The 14,740-nt window shown below is 41.2% G+C and overlaps 1 protein-coding gene across 2 annotated transcripts in view; it reads right to left on the bottom strand.

The window, feature by feature from the left end:
• The window catches only part of MAP3K5 (mitogen-activated protein kinase kinase kinase 5), a 235,541-nt gene that overhangs the window by 44,880 nt on the left and 175,921 nt on the right, over positions 1-14,740 (bottom strand). For both annotated transcript variants that reach the window (XM_032274669.1, XM_032274670.1), the window contains exons 16-21: positions 13,366-13,493; positions 12,325-12,461; positions 10,496-10,601; positions 4,613-4,770; positions 1,247-1,424; positions 406-426 (exon numbers count right to left, since the gene is read on the bottom strand). In XM_032274669.1, coding sequence (XP_032130560.1) covers positions 406-426; positions 1,247-1,424; positions 4,613-4,770; positions 10,496-10,601; positions 12,325-12,461; positions 13,366-13,493 — 728 coding nt within the window. The remainder of the gene's footprint in view (positions 1-405; positions 427-1,246; positions 1,425-4,612; positions 4,771-10,495; positions 10,602-12,324; positions 12,462-13,365; positions 13,494-14,740) is intronic.

The following is a 14,740-nucleotide window of genomic DNA, read 5'->3' as shown; positions in this document are numbered from 1 at the left end:
AGAAAACAAAGGCACAATAACTCCTGGCCACTAAAAATAGAATGAATCATCCCAAAGCTGAAGGTATCTGGCATTGAAATTTTCCACAAGAAATCCATTAGGTAAACAACGGGCTCCTAGATAAGGAAGCATTTACTTCACTCAAATTGAAGATGTCAAAAATACAGTCACCATCTTGCTTTCAGGAAGAAAAAATTTAAGCTATCCCCACTCATGAAAGAGAAGAAATGAGGGGTTACTAAAGGAATGAGCCCAGTCAGGCCTATAGCTGCACACATCCCTCTATTACCCAGGAGGCCCCATGTAAGCTGGGAGCAGAGGATGAGGCTACTTGGTGGGAAGTCTGGAGTTTATCACACGAGACTCCAGGTCTCAGCTCAATGGGCAAAGTAAAAACAAACTCACCGTTTGATCCAGCTGAAAGAGCTGTGGAAAGAAAGGCAAACAGCTATGAATGAGCACATGCTGGGTTTGTTGTTAAACTGAGAAATCAGCAAAAAGTGAATGAATGCCTGAAATGGGATCAATGTCCTTTCCAAACATTCAATCTGCCTGTTCTCATCCAATATAAACACCAAAAAATGCCAAGAACAATTGGAACCTTTACTTGTTTTTTTTTTTTTTTTTCTGAGTTATAGACAATTATTGCAAAAATGTAACGTACTTATATTTTTACACTGCTGTTTTATTTGTAGCTGGCAACCTTTGCTCTCTTTCTTTTTACTTTCTTTCCTTTTTTTGGGGTATAATTATTCAGAAGTCTATACCCTAAGAGGCAGCAGGTACTTTCTACCACCTAAAATTAAAAGAACATACCACCTACAGGGCTTGGAAATTCAACAGCTCTATAAGGGCTCTGTAGCCCATTTGTGGTGATCTGGGGTTTCAGCTCTAAAAGCTAAATTTAACCCTTCTTACACTTGAACCTTAATATCCACAATGCTAGACTGATATAGATGCTGACATATTAACTACCTGCTATGTGATTGAAGACTATTACCTATGGGGTACCAGCATTTGTGAAATTGATGGAACACAGCTCTCCGATACTAGAACCAAATGCCTGAGAACACTGTGCTAATATTTATACCAATATTTATTTATTTATTTATTTATAATATTTATTTATAATATTTATTTCCAGTGATATCTGTAAATAGGTTAGTTTACTTCTGGAAAATTCTTCCATCTTAAAAGCTTGGGATTTAGGGATTCAGACTATATCCTCTTCAAAGCAACCATATACCTGAAAGCTTAGGTTGTGTCTTTTTCTTTTTGCTTGAAACTTTTAAAAACTCATCAACAAGCAAGTCGTTAGCACAGGCTCTCTTGTCAGGATCTGGTTCAAAACATTTCAGTATGAATGCCTTGGCCTCTGCAGACATGGACTCTGGGATCTCAGGGTGGACTTTAAACATCCCCACCTAAGACATAAATATAAAAAGACATAAATATAAAATATAAAAAGTTCACTCTTCTAAGTGAACACCTCAGCACCTGAACCCCAGCTCCCACAACTTGATCCCCCAATGCAACAAGATCCTTTATCATACAACACAAACTCATAGCTTTTCTTAAAGGGAGAGAGGACAGGTGTACTGTAGGTTATAAAAGGTCTACAGAATGTCTTTGTACCTTCACCAATGGCACAGGCAGAATAATCGGTTGAAGAAAGTAGATAGTACTATGGAGTAATAATTTAGTCCTTCAAAGCCTTAGAACACATTGGTACACTGGAAAAAGGATTTTTTATTTTTTAAGAGAGGGTCTTACTCTGTTGCCCAGGCTGGAGTGCAGAGCAGTACGATCTCAGCTCACTGCAGCCTTGACCTCCCAGGTTCAGGAGATCCTGTCACCTCAGCCTCCTGAGTAGCTGAGGCTACAGGTGCATGCTACCACGCCTGGCTAATTTTTTGTATGTTTTGTAGAGACGGGGTTTTGCCACGTTGCACAGGGTGGTCCAAACTCCTGGGCTCAAGCAATCCACCCACCTCAGCCTCCCAGGTGCTGGGATTACAGCATGAGCCACCATCCTCAGCCACTGAGCTGAGACCACTGAGTTGCTCACAATAGCTAAGTGCTAGGCATCGTGCTGGGATTTTTCCACTTATGAATCTCATCAAATCCTTCCAACAACCCAGTGGATTAAATATTTTCCTTGTTACACCAATCAGGAAAATAACACTTAGAAGGGATGAGGTGACATGGTTAAGAAAAGGGAGATCTGGGATTTGAACTTGAATTTGCTTGGATTAAAGCCTATGTTCTTTTCCCTATTACATGATTTGATTTGTGACTATCTTCTCTGTCTCAATCACCTACATCAAAAGAGACCTTTAAAAGCACTTTAAAATTAAACAAACAATATTTTATAACAATTCAAATTTACTTCTTATTGCTGCTATTCTAAAAAAATTAATGGTATTTTCATTTTTTAGTACAAAGCTAATTTTCAAAAGCAATCCTTTTGTTCTTATATAGCTTATATAAATTCATTGTTATGTAAACAATATATAATTATTTGTAAGAATTATATAGCCTATACTACGTGTCAGACACAGTTCTTAGTACTTGGTACATTTTGCCTCATTGACTCCTCAACAAACTATTAAAAGGTACTTTTTTTTTTTTAAAGACGGAGTCTCACTCTGTCACCCAGATGGGAGTGCAGTGGTACAATCTCGACTCACTGCAACCTCTACGTCCCTGGTTCAAGTGATTCTCCAGCCTCAGCCTCCTGAGTAGCTGGGATTACACACGCCTGCCACCATGCCCACCTAATTTTTTTTTTTTTTTTTTTTTTTTTTTTTTTTAGTAGAGACAAGGTTTCCTCAAGTTGGGCCAGGTTGGTCTTAAACTCCTGGCCTCAGGTGATCTGCCCACCTTGGCCTCCCAATTTGCCGGGATTCCAGGCGTGAGCCACCATGCCTGGCCAACAGGCACTATTTTTATCCCTATTTTATAGATGAAGAAATGGAGGCATGAGTAGGTTAAATAATTTGCCCCAAGTCTCAAGTATCTTGACCATGTGGGAGCTTGGATTCACACACTGTAAAATCAGGCACAGTGCCAGAGTCCATGTCATGTCATCTCTCTTCTGTGCACAGCTCAGACTGGCCAAATGTGACAAAAACACCTGGTATAATAATCATTGCATTCATGAATTATAAAGCAGCATTTCAGATAAGTCCTAGACACTGGAGAAAACCTGAAAGACTGACCAAGAAGAGAAAGACATCCACTCATGGCAAGAAACGCACCTCTCTTGGCACATGTCACTGCTCATTCAGGCTTGGTCACACTACTCATTTTTCTACCAGCAGTGTACTATCAGAATGTCTTCAAGCTTAAAGCCAAGGTCTGCACAAAAGCAGAAAGCCTGTAACAACACATGGCCCCTCACAAGAGGCTGTGCACAGATGGAATAAGGGCTAGAAACACGGCCTGCAGCAGGGAGAGGAATAACAATTACCATCAAAGTCCTCTCGGGCCGAGCCTGGGAGCTCATGCCTGTAATCCTAGCACTTTGGGAGGCCAAGGCAGGCGGATTGTCTGAGCTCAGGAATTTGAGACCAGCCTAGGCAACATGGTGAAATCCTGTTTGTACTGAAATACAAAAAATTAGCTCGGTGTGGTGGTGTTGCGCCTGCAATCCCAGCTACTCAGGAGGCTGAGGCACGAGAATTGCTTGTAATTGGGAGGCAGAGGTTGCAGTGAGCTGAGATTGTGCCTCTGCACTCCAGTCTGGGAGACAGACTGAGACTCTGTCTCAAAAAAAAAAAAAAAAAAAGTCCTCTGCCTTGGATTCCACAGGGGAGAACAAAAAACAGTAAAAATTTTTTTACAAAGTCCCCTGCCTAAGAGAAGAGGAGACATGTGAGTTTTACTTCTTGGGAAGCATGAGTTTTACTTCTTGGGAAGCATGTTTCCATTTCAAACTTCCTGTTGGCCTGTTAGTCGGGCAGAAGGCCTGCAGGGACTCAAGAGGCAGGTCATAGCCATGCCCAATCCCCAGATTCCAAAATGCTGGCACCTGTGGTCTCACAGGCGTATTTCTATGATCAGGTGCCTCTTCCTACAAAAGGTGGGGCTTCTTCCTACCCCCATAGGAGTTACTGATTGGCAAATTAACAAGCTAGAGGAGTAGCTATATGAGAATAAGACTGATTTACTTAAATGCTCTTTTTTTAAAAAATGAAGCCTTCAAACTATTGTGGTAGAGAAGTAAAGGAAATTATTAATTTTGATTTAATTCCTAAATGCGTAAAAAAAAAATGTTCTTAGAGCCTCCTCCATGGAAAATTTTCTGACTGTTCCCCAAAGAACTTAAATCATTTTCAGTAGAGTCATGTGTTATTTATACTGTGTGGTTAAAAGGTGGGCAATAGAAGTTACATCGAATCTCACTTTATAGCTGAGAAAACTAAGGCACAGAGAGATCCACTGTGAGGCACCGGCACTGACTCTAAAGAGACAGAATCTTGACCTTCGATATGTTCTCAGTTTGTGTTTACTTAGCTCCCTTTTATCTAATAAAAACGACACACACATAGAACATCCAATAGCTACAAAAAGCTTTATCCATTTGTTTTTAAGATAAATGAAGTGAGACCTTGAACATAGCTGCTTGAGGTTCTCCCAGTTCATAAAATGGGGGTTTTCCTGTGGCCATTTCAATGATTGTGCAGCCCAGAGACCAGATGTCCGCTGCCTTTCCGTAGCCTCTTGGTCCTTTATCTATTATTTCTGGTGCCATATACTGGAGGGTGCCTGGAAATAATTCAAACACATTTCCCCATTTTAAAAAGATAAAACAGATGGATATCTGATGGCAGTTTCAATTTTTTTATAGAAATGAGACAACCGTAAGAACATGATTAAGTCCTAATGTCCTTTGTGAGTTCCAGTTTTCTCTATTATTAAAAGTGGAAATAGCAGTTTTTATAGTGGATTTAATCAGTGACATAAAAACACTTTACCAATATTATCTGGTTGTGAATAGGTATGCTCTCATTCCCTAAACAGTGGAGTATAATTGAGGTATCATTTCATTGGGTCTCTTAGAAACTTCTACAATTAGTCTTTTGAGAACAGTAAATACATCAACACTCATTTCTTTAAATGCATGAAGACTGTTACCATGTATACTTCTAATCTTTTCCAGAAAAAAAAATCTAGTTCATTCATCCATTTCCTTAGCTCTATCTCTATTTCTCAGTTCCTAAATCGAATGCTTTAGCTCTTCTGTTGTCATTCTTCCTTCTTAATCGTGACAGCATGAAGATTCTGAAAGACATTGTGAAAAAGAATGCAAAGAAATTTCTGGTGTGCACTATTCTGTAAACCAAATATACATGACTCCTGCTGTGTCTGTGGTCCATGGACTAACAGGCTTAAGAGAACAAAGACAGGCCATGAGCCATCCATACAGACACATCATCAGATACAGTGACTAAGAATAGAATGAAAAAGGGAAGAGATTTAGGGCTCCATGAAATCAGAGAGGTGGCGAGTGTGCTATAATGGAAAGGATTAAGTGGAGGGGCCATGAGCCCTTGTCTGCTTCTGGCCTGGTATATCCCAGGTAAACACTCAACTACAATTACCTCATTAACCAAAGGAGAGGCTGGATCTGAACTTCGAACACCCCACAAAGTGGCTTCCCAAAGGCTAGCAATGAGTCAGGAGCATGAACAGGAACGTATCACCATATACTCCGTTTCTGATATACAAATGATATAGTCAGCAAACAAGAGCTCATCTGACATGCCATGCTGACTTACTTCAAATCATGAGGGGTTTGCCAAAAGAGCTGCTTCAGTATTTTCTGATTCACAACCAAAGTGACAGACATTTTGATAAATACAGATGACACCTTTTAGGAATGTCTCATGCGTGATTTATAGGTGAAAACCATTATGTAACTCCTGCAAACTGTTCCTCTGAAAACCACTATCACAGGCAGAGGTGGACTATTGTTTACGAAAATAAAATATATCATTTTAAGTCTTGCCATCTTTCCAGGTTTTCCCTGCAGACCTCATGATTGCATAGCAGCAATTCACGTTCACGTTCACATACAACTGCACATGTCAGCTCTCAGAAAGCCTTTCACCTGACCAAGGACAAGGCAACCATGTTCCCCGAAGACTCGCCCACCCATAGTACAACATTGGTATCATTTCTCTTCATTTGTAGCTTTTCCGCAAGTGATAATTTTGTATGATTTAAATAAGCTCAAATGGTCTTTTAGAAAATGTGTTGAAGCCTACCACCTCCTTCTGTTGTCTCTGCGTCTAGACTAGAATTAATGAGAGAATTTAAATTGTACTAATAGCTAAGTAGGAATTATAGCAGATCAAAATTTGGAAATTTTTAATTTTTAAACATCATAAATTGGACAATTCAAGTAATGTCAACAACAAATTATGCAATATTTGATTTGTCAGATAATATTTCAAAGAGCTCCATCTGCCAACTGTGTTTAATTATCCCCCACTGAGCAAGTGCCAGAGAAACAGGTTGAGTCATGTATTCTTATCTGCTCTTCTTTTTACTCCACAAACACATGACACATAATATTTTAAACAAAGCAATTGATGTAGCTAGATAATGAAGATGCACGCCAACTGAACATCGGCCTAAGGAAAATCAATGAGAGGATTAACTCCAAAACTCTCATGTATCTGCATTCTAAAGTTTTTTTAAAATTACTTTGAAATATTTATTGTAGAATTTCTTTGCCACTGCAACTGCCCAGGGAGGTGGTACAGCTTAGTGGTTAATTAAACTCTAATGTCACATTTCATTCATTCATTCATTCAACAGATCCACACTGAGTGCCTACTATGAGCCAGGCACTGTTGTAGGCACTTAGAACACAGCAGTGGAGAAGACAGACAGGAATACCTGGGCTTATGTTTTTGCAGTAGAAGCCAGATAATAAACTATCAGCATAGTCAGTAAATTATACAGCATGTTAGAAAGTGATATGTTATGAACAAAAAAACGCAGACCTGAGTGAAGAGGATCAGAGTGCCCAGGAAGGGTACCACGGTAAATAGGGTGTTCATGGTTGGTCTCACTGCAGATGTGACATCTGCGTTGAGACTGTCTGCACTGCAGACACTGGAGGAAGTGTGGTAGCAGCAGGAGGAAAAGCCTGGGCAAAGACCCTGCAGCGGGACCCTGCCTGCTGTCATGGAGGAAATGCAGGAAGGTCCATGTTTCTGGCACAGAGTAAACAAGAGAAGCAGAGTAGGAAATGAGGTCTGAAAGGGAACAGGCTCTGAATCAGGTCAGAGCCTTGTCCTCTATTATAAGGGTTTTGGCATTAAAAGAAAGCCACTGAGGGCTCTGAGCAAGAGGACTTGGTTTATGAGTTAGAGGGATCACTCCGGCTGCTGTGCCGAGAGTAGACAGTAGGGGGCAAAAGTGAAGCAGGAGCACAGGGAAGAAGCTACTGGAAACGCAGGTGAGCAACGACAGTGGCAGCAGTGGAGGTGGTGAGAATCAATCCAATTTTGGACACGTTTTGAAGGTAGAGCCAACAGGCTTCCTGGGTGGATTGGGCTGGAGTGTGAGAAAAGAGAAGCGCCCTGGATAAAGCTAAATCTGGAGCGGCTGCCAACTGAGACAGAAGAGTGTGCCGGGGACAGGTTTGGGGAGAAGATAATTAATTCCCTTTGGCCTGTTAAGTCTAGTTTGAGTCTCAGCTCTATTACTAACTAGCTTCGTGACCTTGGGCAAGTTATTCAGCCTCTTTGAAGCTTCATTTTCTCACCACAAACTGGGATAATGATACCTAATGATTAAGGCTGACCAATGAATTTCAATGAAACAACATATGTAAAGCACTTACTGCAGAACCAGGTATACAGTAAGCACTTCATAAATGGTGATCACTGCTGCCATTTCCCTCATCAAAATCACCAAGAGGTGATACAGACCAATTTATTTTAACTCATCAGAGCTGACTAAGCACCCAGGGGACTTGGTGACCACCAAGTTCATGTTTAAAGCCTACGATGTTCAGGGATCCAGGTCTGCAGATCCTGGCCCTCAGGACCAGTGCTGGGGACGGATCTATGCACATTAGTGACACACATCACTCTCACGTGACACCAGGGGAAGTGGTCCAAGCAAAGGGCTCTGTGAGGACTGCTTTTCTACAGTTCCTTTGGAGATTTTACAAAAAAGATGTTCCCCAGATTAGCAGCAGAAGATATTATATTAACATCCTGCCCCACAAAGTGTGTGAAAGTAGGTATTTTCATCTCAGAAGTTACTGAGTCTTGACAGCACTGAAACTGTCACTTGCCAAGTTAAGAGTATGAGGAAAAAAATGTAAAGACATTTAAAGTTATGAATAGGTCAGAATTTAGTTTATTCAAAAAAATATATTCAAAATGTGTTTAATTCTGTACCCTAAAATATCCATCGCCTTAAGGCGGAACCTGGGCCAGGGGTATTGCTGACTGAATGTTCTGGGGAAAAAACTTACAGAATTTCTCTCTCTCCTCCTGCAGGAAAGTAGAGAGAAAGATGGAAGGTAGAGAGAAAGAAGGTAGACAGAAAGAGCCAGAAAGTGAAAGCAAAGAGCAAACGGTAGATAGAAAATCTGAGTTCTGGCTAGGCAGGGGGCTCACACCTGTAATCCCAGAACTTTGGGAGGCCAAGGCAGGTGGATCACGTGAGGTCAGGAGTTTGAGACTAGCCTGGGCAATATGGTGAAACCCTGTCTCTATCAAAAATACCAAAGATTAGCCAGACGTGGAGATGTGTGCCTGTAGTCCCAGCTACTAGGGAGGCTGAGGTAGGAGAATCGCTTGAGACTGGGATGGAGGAGGTTATAGTGAGCAGAGATTGCACCACTGCACTTCAGCCTGGGTGACAGAGTGAGACCCCATCTCAAAAAAAAAAAAAAAATCTAAGTTTTGCCAGGCATGACATCCTAGCTACTCAGGAGGCTGAGGTGGGCGGATTGCTTAAACTCAGGAGTTCAAGACCAGCCTGGGCAACATAGTAAGACACAGTCTCAAAAAAAAAAAAAAAAACAACCAACAACAAAACACTCAATCTGAGTTCTATCTGGTACATCCTGCTCTGACTTCTGGTTGCAATGTTTCTTCTCTCCCAGGCAATTTCCTCATCTGCAAAATGGAGGTACTCCCACCTACCTCATAGAACTGAGATGGGGTCACGTTGCTTCATATTAGACCAAAGATTATTCATGATCTTTTTCTCTCCCCGCCACTTGACCTTTCTTTCTTTCTTTCTTTCTTTCTTTTGCTAAATTTTTCTCTATAAGAAGAAGAACTTAACACTTCATGAGAATCAGCATGATGGAGTGATAAGAACCTAGAGTGGAGATCAGGTTTGAAATCTCACATACCCTCCCTATAACTGTTGGGCAGTCATGAATCTCTTGAGTCTGAGCTTCCTCTTGGCTACTCTTACCTTTCTGGAAACACTTGGTCTCCACCCTCTCAGGACTTTGCACCACAGGCAGCTCAGTGGCTGCATTGCCTAATTTCTCAGGAACGCTCTCTCCCTCCCCTCTTGAGTCGGTGAGTCACTTCCTCTTTCTGAATTGAAATCCTATGATTATTTATATTGTGGCATAGGGGAGTCAACAACAGAGAGTAAACAGTAAAAGAGGTAATTTATCCTCCAAATGGGAAGTGATTAGGCTATGAGTAAGAATCACAGAGAGGTTGGGCCAAGGAAATGTTTAATAATAATAAAAAAAAAGCCGGGCGCGGTGGCTCAAGCCTGTAATCCCAGCACTTTGGGAGGCCGAGGCGGGTGGATCACGAGGTCAAGAGATCGAGACCATCCAAAAAAATCTTGCTGGAGTTACTGTAGGCCAACCAGGAGAGAAGTAATTACATGAAAAGTAAAACCAATAACAAGTTGAGAATTAAAAAAAAAAAAAAAAACTTCAGTGGCGTTAAGCAGGAGACTAACTAAATAAGTCATATAAATACAGGAAGAGAAAAGAGCCTAATCAAATTCTATAACACATTTTTCAGTGAGCATCGAAAGATACCAATATTGGCCAGGTGTGGTGGCTCACACTTGTAATCCCAGCATTTCTGGAGACCACAGGTTTATCGCTTGAGCCCAGGAGTTTGAGACCAGCCTGGGCAACATGGTGAAACCTTGTCTCCCTCAAAAATACAAAAAAAATTAGCTGGGCATGGTGGTGCATATTTGTAGTCCCAGCTACTCAGGAGGCTGAGGTGGGAGAATCACTTGTGCCTGGCAGTTTGAGGCTGCAGTGATCAGTGATCACACCACTGCATTCCAGCCTAGGTGACAGGGCAAGACCCTGTCTCAAAAAAAAAAAAAAAAAAAGAAAGAAAAGAGAAAAGATACTAACATTACTGTGTGTGAGAAATCCAACTGAATTCTTCCCTCACATTATGTTCAAACTCAGCAATTATTACTTCTTTAATTACATGAGATCTGTATCATCAATGCAAAAACATACCAGTAAAAGTTTCAGTACAGGGGTTTATGCCAGCAAGCCTCTTTGATGTCCCGAAGTCAGAGATCTTGAGTACACCACTGTAGGTATTAATCAACACATTGTCACCCTAGAGAACAGAGGACTTTAATCACAAATGTTATCTTTCTTCAGATACTGTCTGTTGTTGACTTGGTAAGTCCAATTTTAAAAAAAGCTGCCCTTACAGCAACCAATGACACTAATTCTATATTCTTTATTAATAGTTTATCTCAATAGTGAATTTTTGATACTTTTTGTTTACATATTATCAGTTTGAAACCACCTTTGCAAAAATTATAACAGTGAGAAAATGATGACAGTAAAAGAGATCTGATCTAACCACCACCATCTTGCCTTAAATTTCCAAAGAGCCCTTGGTCATTCCAGGGTGTAGCCCAAGCTCACTTGGGGAAATTTAGTTTATAGTTTAAATGATAATAGCCCTTCCCCCAAACTAAACCACCTTTGTAAACCTAATGAAAGGCCACCAGATTAGGAGGATGAGAGGGGCCTAAAGTCTGCTAAGATGCAGGCATAGTTACATGATTATCAGCTCATTATTCTGGGGGTCAAAAGATTTGCAACTTCCCCAATTGTTTTTATAATTGACATCACTATTGTAGAACCTAAGACTGGCCTTTTGAGCTGTCTTTTCAGGCTGCTCCATTTCTGACTACCAGATGGCATCACCCAGACCTGTGACTCTGGACTCTACCATTCCTGTGGCCCCCACCCAGAAGTGGACTTGGCGCACAAGAACCATCTTCCACACCCCTATGATTGCATCCTCAACCAATCAGCAGCACACGTACCCCAGCCCTCTGCTCACCAAACTATCTTTGAAAAACCCTAGCCTCTAAATTTTGGGAGAGGCTGATTTGAATTATTATAAAACTCCAATATCTGGTTTTAGCCATCTCTATGTGTATTAAACTCTTTCTCGATTGCAATTCCTGTGTCTTGAGAAGTCAGCTCTATCTGGTCAGTGGGCATGATGAACTCACTGTGTGGTTATAAGTTCTTCACAATCTGTTACTCAGATCACAAGATCAAATATGATTCCTAATTGGTTAGAGCTTGCTGCTATTTACAGATATGTAATGATATATGTATAATCAAATTATGATTTTCATAACTTTCCAATTACTTTACTTTCTTTTCTATGTTTCTTTACTTCTTCTCCTGGAACATGCAGGGACACTACAGATAAATGGGCATTTTGGTTGATTTTAGGGTAGTAATATTAACTTATTTTCAATAGTCTAGACTTTGTCAAAAATGTATTTGTTCTGAATTTTCTTTTTAAAAAGAATGTAAAGTTATTTTAATTTTGAAGAATCTATACCTTATAATTATAGTTCAATCAATGAATATGTGATACTTGTGAGAAAAGAGGAATTTTTTTTTCTTCTGACCATTCATCCATTGATTCAATAAGTATTTACTGAGTAGCTACTATGGAAAAGGATACAAAGATTAGCCAGCCTGTAAGCTCCTCAGGACCAGGGCCTATCTCCTGTTTAACTTTAGACAACTGCATCCCACCCTGCAGAGCCCCTAGGAAGCATCACGTAGTGGGGGCACAATCTTGTTGGCTGAACAGTTAAGCAGTTTGTTCCTTGAGCAGAAGCGATAAGACATGAACATAAAGAACTGATTCAGGGGCGAACGATATCTTAGATTTCTGCTGTTTCTAAGAATTACTTATTTGCCATTCTAAATTAACATTCATAACACAATATGACTTTTGCAAGTGAAATAATAACCCAGCAAAGAAAGAACTCATGAAAATGAATCCCGGTGCACCTTACCTTTATGTCTCGGTGAACTATCTGATTGTCATGGAGATATTTTAATCCTTCCAGTATTTGCTTTGTATAAAAGCCAATTGTTTGCTCATTGTCTTTTAATGGACCCCATTTGGAACGGAGGAGAGCAGAAAGACTTCCTGTAAAGTAGGAATAAATAGTAAATAAAACCTCATTCCAATGAGCTGTTTAAAGCATATTAATAACGTAACAGTAATTCGAGCTAACATGCATTGGTTCTTCACAGTGGCCCAGGCGCTGTACTAGATATCGGGCTCAGACATGAATTAGCAAAGAGCCCCACTCTGAAGATGCTTGCTACCAAATACGTCTAAGTAAAAGGCCAGTGTCAACTGCTAACCTTAATTCAAGTCATGATGATTGATACGGAAATGGTTCCCGTATTTATGCACTGGCTCTGTGAAATTACATAATTCAAATGTAAAGCTTTTAGAACTTTAAATTATTTAAGCCTTATTATTATTTAAGGAATGTGACTTTGTGGCCTGAGCCATGCATCATGCAGTTGTAATTTCTGTTTCTGCGATTATAGACTAAATCTATTCCTCATTTTTGTCATGGAAATGATTGGGAAAGACTGAATGGTGCCAAAGATAAGATCCCATGAGACCATCACGCCTCCTTATGGAATATTAAAACAATCTACCTTGGAATATAGCAAGTTGTAACCACTTAAAATAGTGACCTTGTGTAGAAGATGTTGCCACCCTGTTGGTCTTTGACCTATATAAGTGAGACATGAGCTTCCTCACTTTGGAACACTGGCCCATTCTTCTGGAGTCTGTGTTTCCTGGGTGGCTGTCCTCAAGCTTTGCACTAGAATGAACTCTTTACATTAGGGTATTTTCTAAATCTCATCATTTATGGTTGACATCTCCTAACAAACCGGAGGTAATATCACATGTCCAATTTTTCTTTCAGTTTAGACAGATTAAGACCTGTACTGTAGTAAATCTCATTCAATTTTACTCCCCTTCAAGGCTCTACAAATTCATACGTTTTAAAGAAAGAAATATCTCGTACCTCCCGGGACCTGCTCCATGAAGATTTTAATGAAACCATTCTCACTGAAAGAGCCCAGATACTGGACAATATTTTTGTGCTTCAGATGCTTATGCAATGCTATTTCTTCATGCAGGGGCTGAGAGTATCTAAAAGACATGCAATTGTCAATGAGTTAATTATGTAGCCAGACTTTACTGTATAAATTTAAACAATACAAATAGAAAATGTCAGCCAAATATATGTCCTTATGTAAAACCAAAACAACCATTTAAGGCCTTTATTTCTCCTAAGGTAAATTCTAAATTCTATGAAGGTGTGGTAGGATCTGAGGAGAAATGTGTCAGGTAAAGCCAGTTGTATACATTAATTCATTTCCATGAGAAGGCAGTATTGGTATGCCCATTTTACAGATGAGGAAACTGACTCACTGAGAGGATGACTGACTTGCTCAAGATCCCAAAGCTAGTTACAGAGCCAAGATTCGAACCCAGGAGAACTGAAACCATCCACACAGTGTACTCTCCATATTAATATGACCTACCTACCTTCTTTCCTTCCTTCCTTCCTTCCTTCCTTCCTTCCTCCCTCCCTTCCCTTCCTTCCCTTCCCTTTCCTTCCTTCCTCCCTTCCCTTCCCCTTCCTTCTTTCCTTCCTCCCTCCCTACCTTCCTTCCTCCCTTCCTTCCCTTCCCTTCCTTCCTTCCTCCCTTCCTTCCCTTCCCTTCATTTCTTCTTTCCTTCCCTCCCTCCCTCCCTTCCTTCCTCCCTCCCTTCCTCCCTCCCTCCCTTCCTTCCTCCCTCCCTTCCTCCCTCCCTCCCTTCCTCCCTCCCTCCCTTCCTCCCTTCCTTCCCTTCCCTTCCTTCCTTCCTCCCTTCCTTCCCTTCCTTTCTTCCTTCCTTCCCTCCCTCCCCCCTCCTTCCTTCCTTCCTTCCTCCCTTCCCTTCCTTCCCTTCCCTCCCTCCCTCCCTCCCTCCCTTCCCTCCCTTCCTCCCTCCCTTCCTTCCTTCCTCCCTTCCTTCCCTTCCCTTCCTTCCTTCCTCCCTTCCTTCCCTTCCTTTCTTCCCTCCCTCCCCCCTCCTTCCTTCCTTCCTTCCTTCCTCCCTTCCCTTCCTTCCCTTCCCTCCCTCCCTCCCTCCCTCCCTCCCTCCCTTCCTTCCTCCCTTCCCTTCCCTTTCCTTCCTTTCTTCCTTCCTTCCTTTCTTACAGAGTCTCACTCTGTCTCCAGGCTGGAGTGCAGTGGCATGATATCGGCTCACTGCAACTGCTGCCTCCAGGGTTCAAGTGATTCTCCTGTCTCAGCCTCCTGAGTAGCTGAAACTACAGGCATGCGCCACCACACCCAGCTAATTTTTGTATTTTTAGTAGAGATGGGGTTTCACCATGTTGGCAAGGA

This window comes from Sapajus apella, unplaced genomic scaffold (genome assembly GCF_009761245.1).
Source record: "Sapajus apella isolate SASKATOON/1434 unplaced genomic scaffold, GSC_monkey_1.0 scaffold6, whole genome shotgun sequence".
Classification (NCBI taxonomy): Eukaryota; Metazoa; Chordata; class Mammalia; order Primates; family Cebidae; genus Sapajus; species Sapajus apella.
The sequence above is the reverse complement of the archived record's forward strand: the minus strand, read 5'-3'. Positions and strand labels throughout refer to the sequence as shown.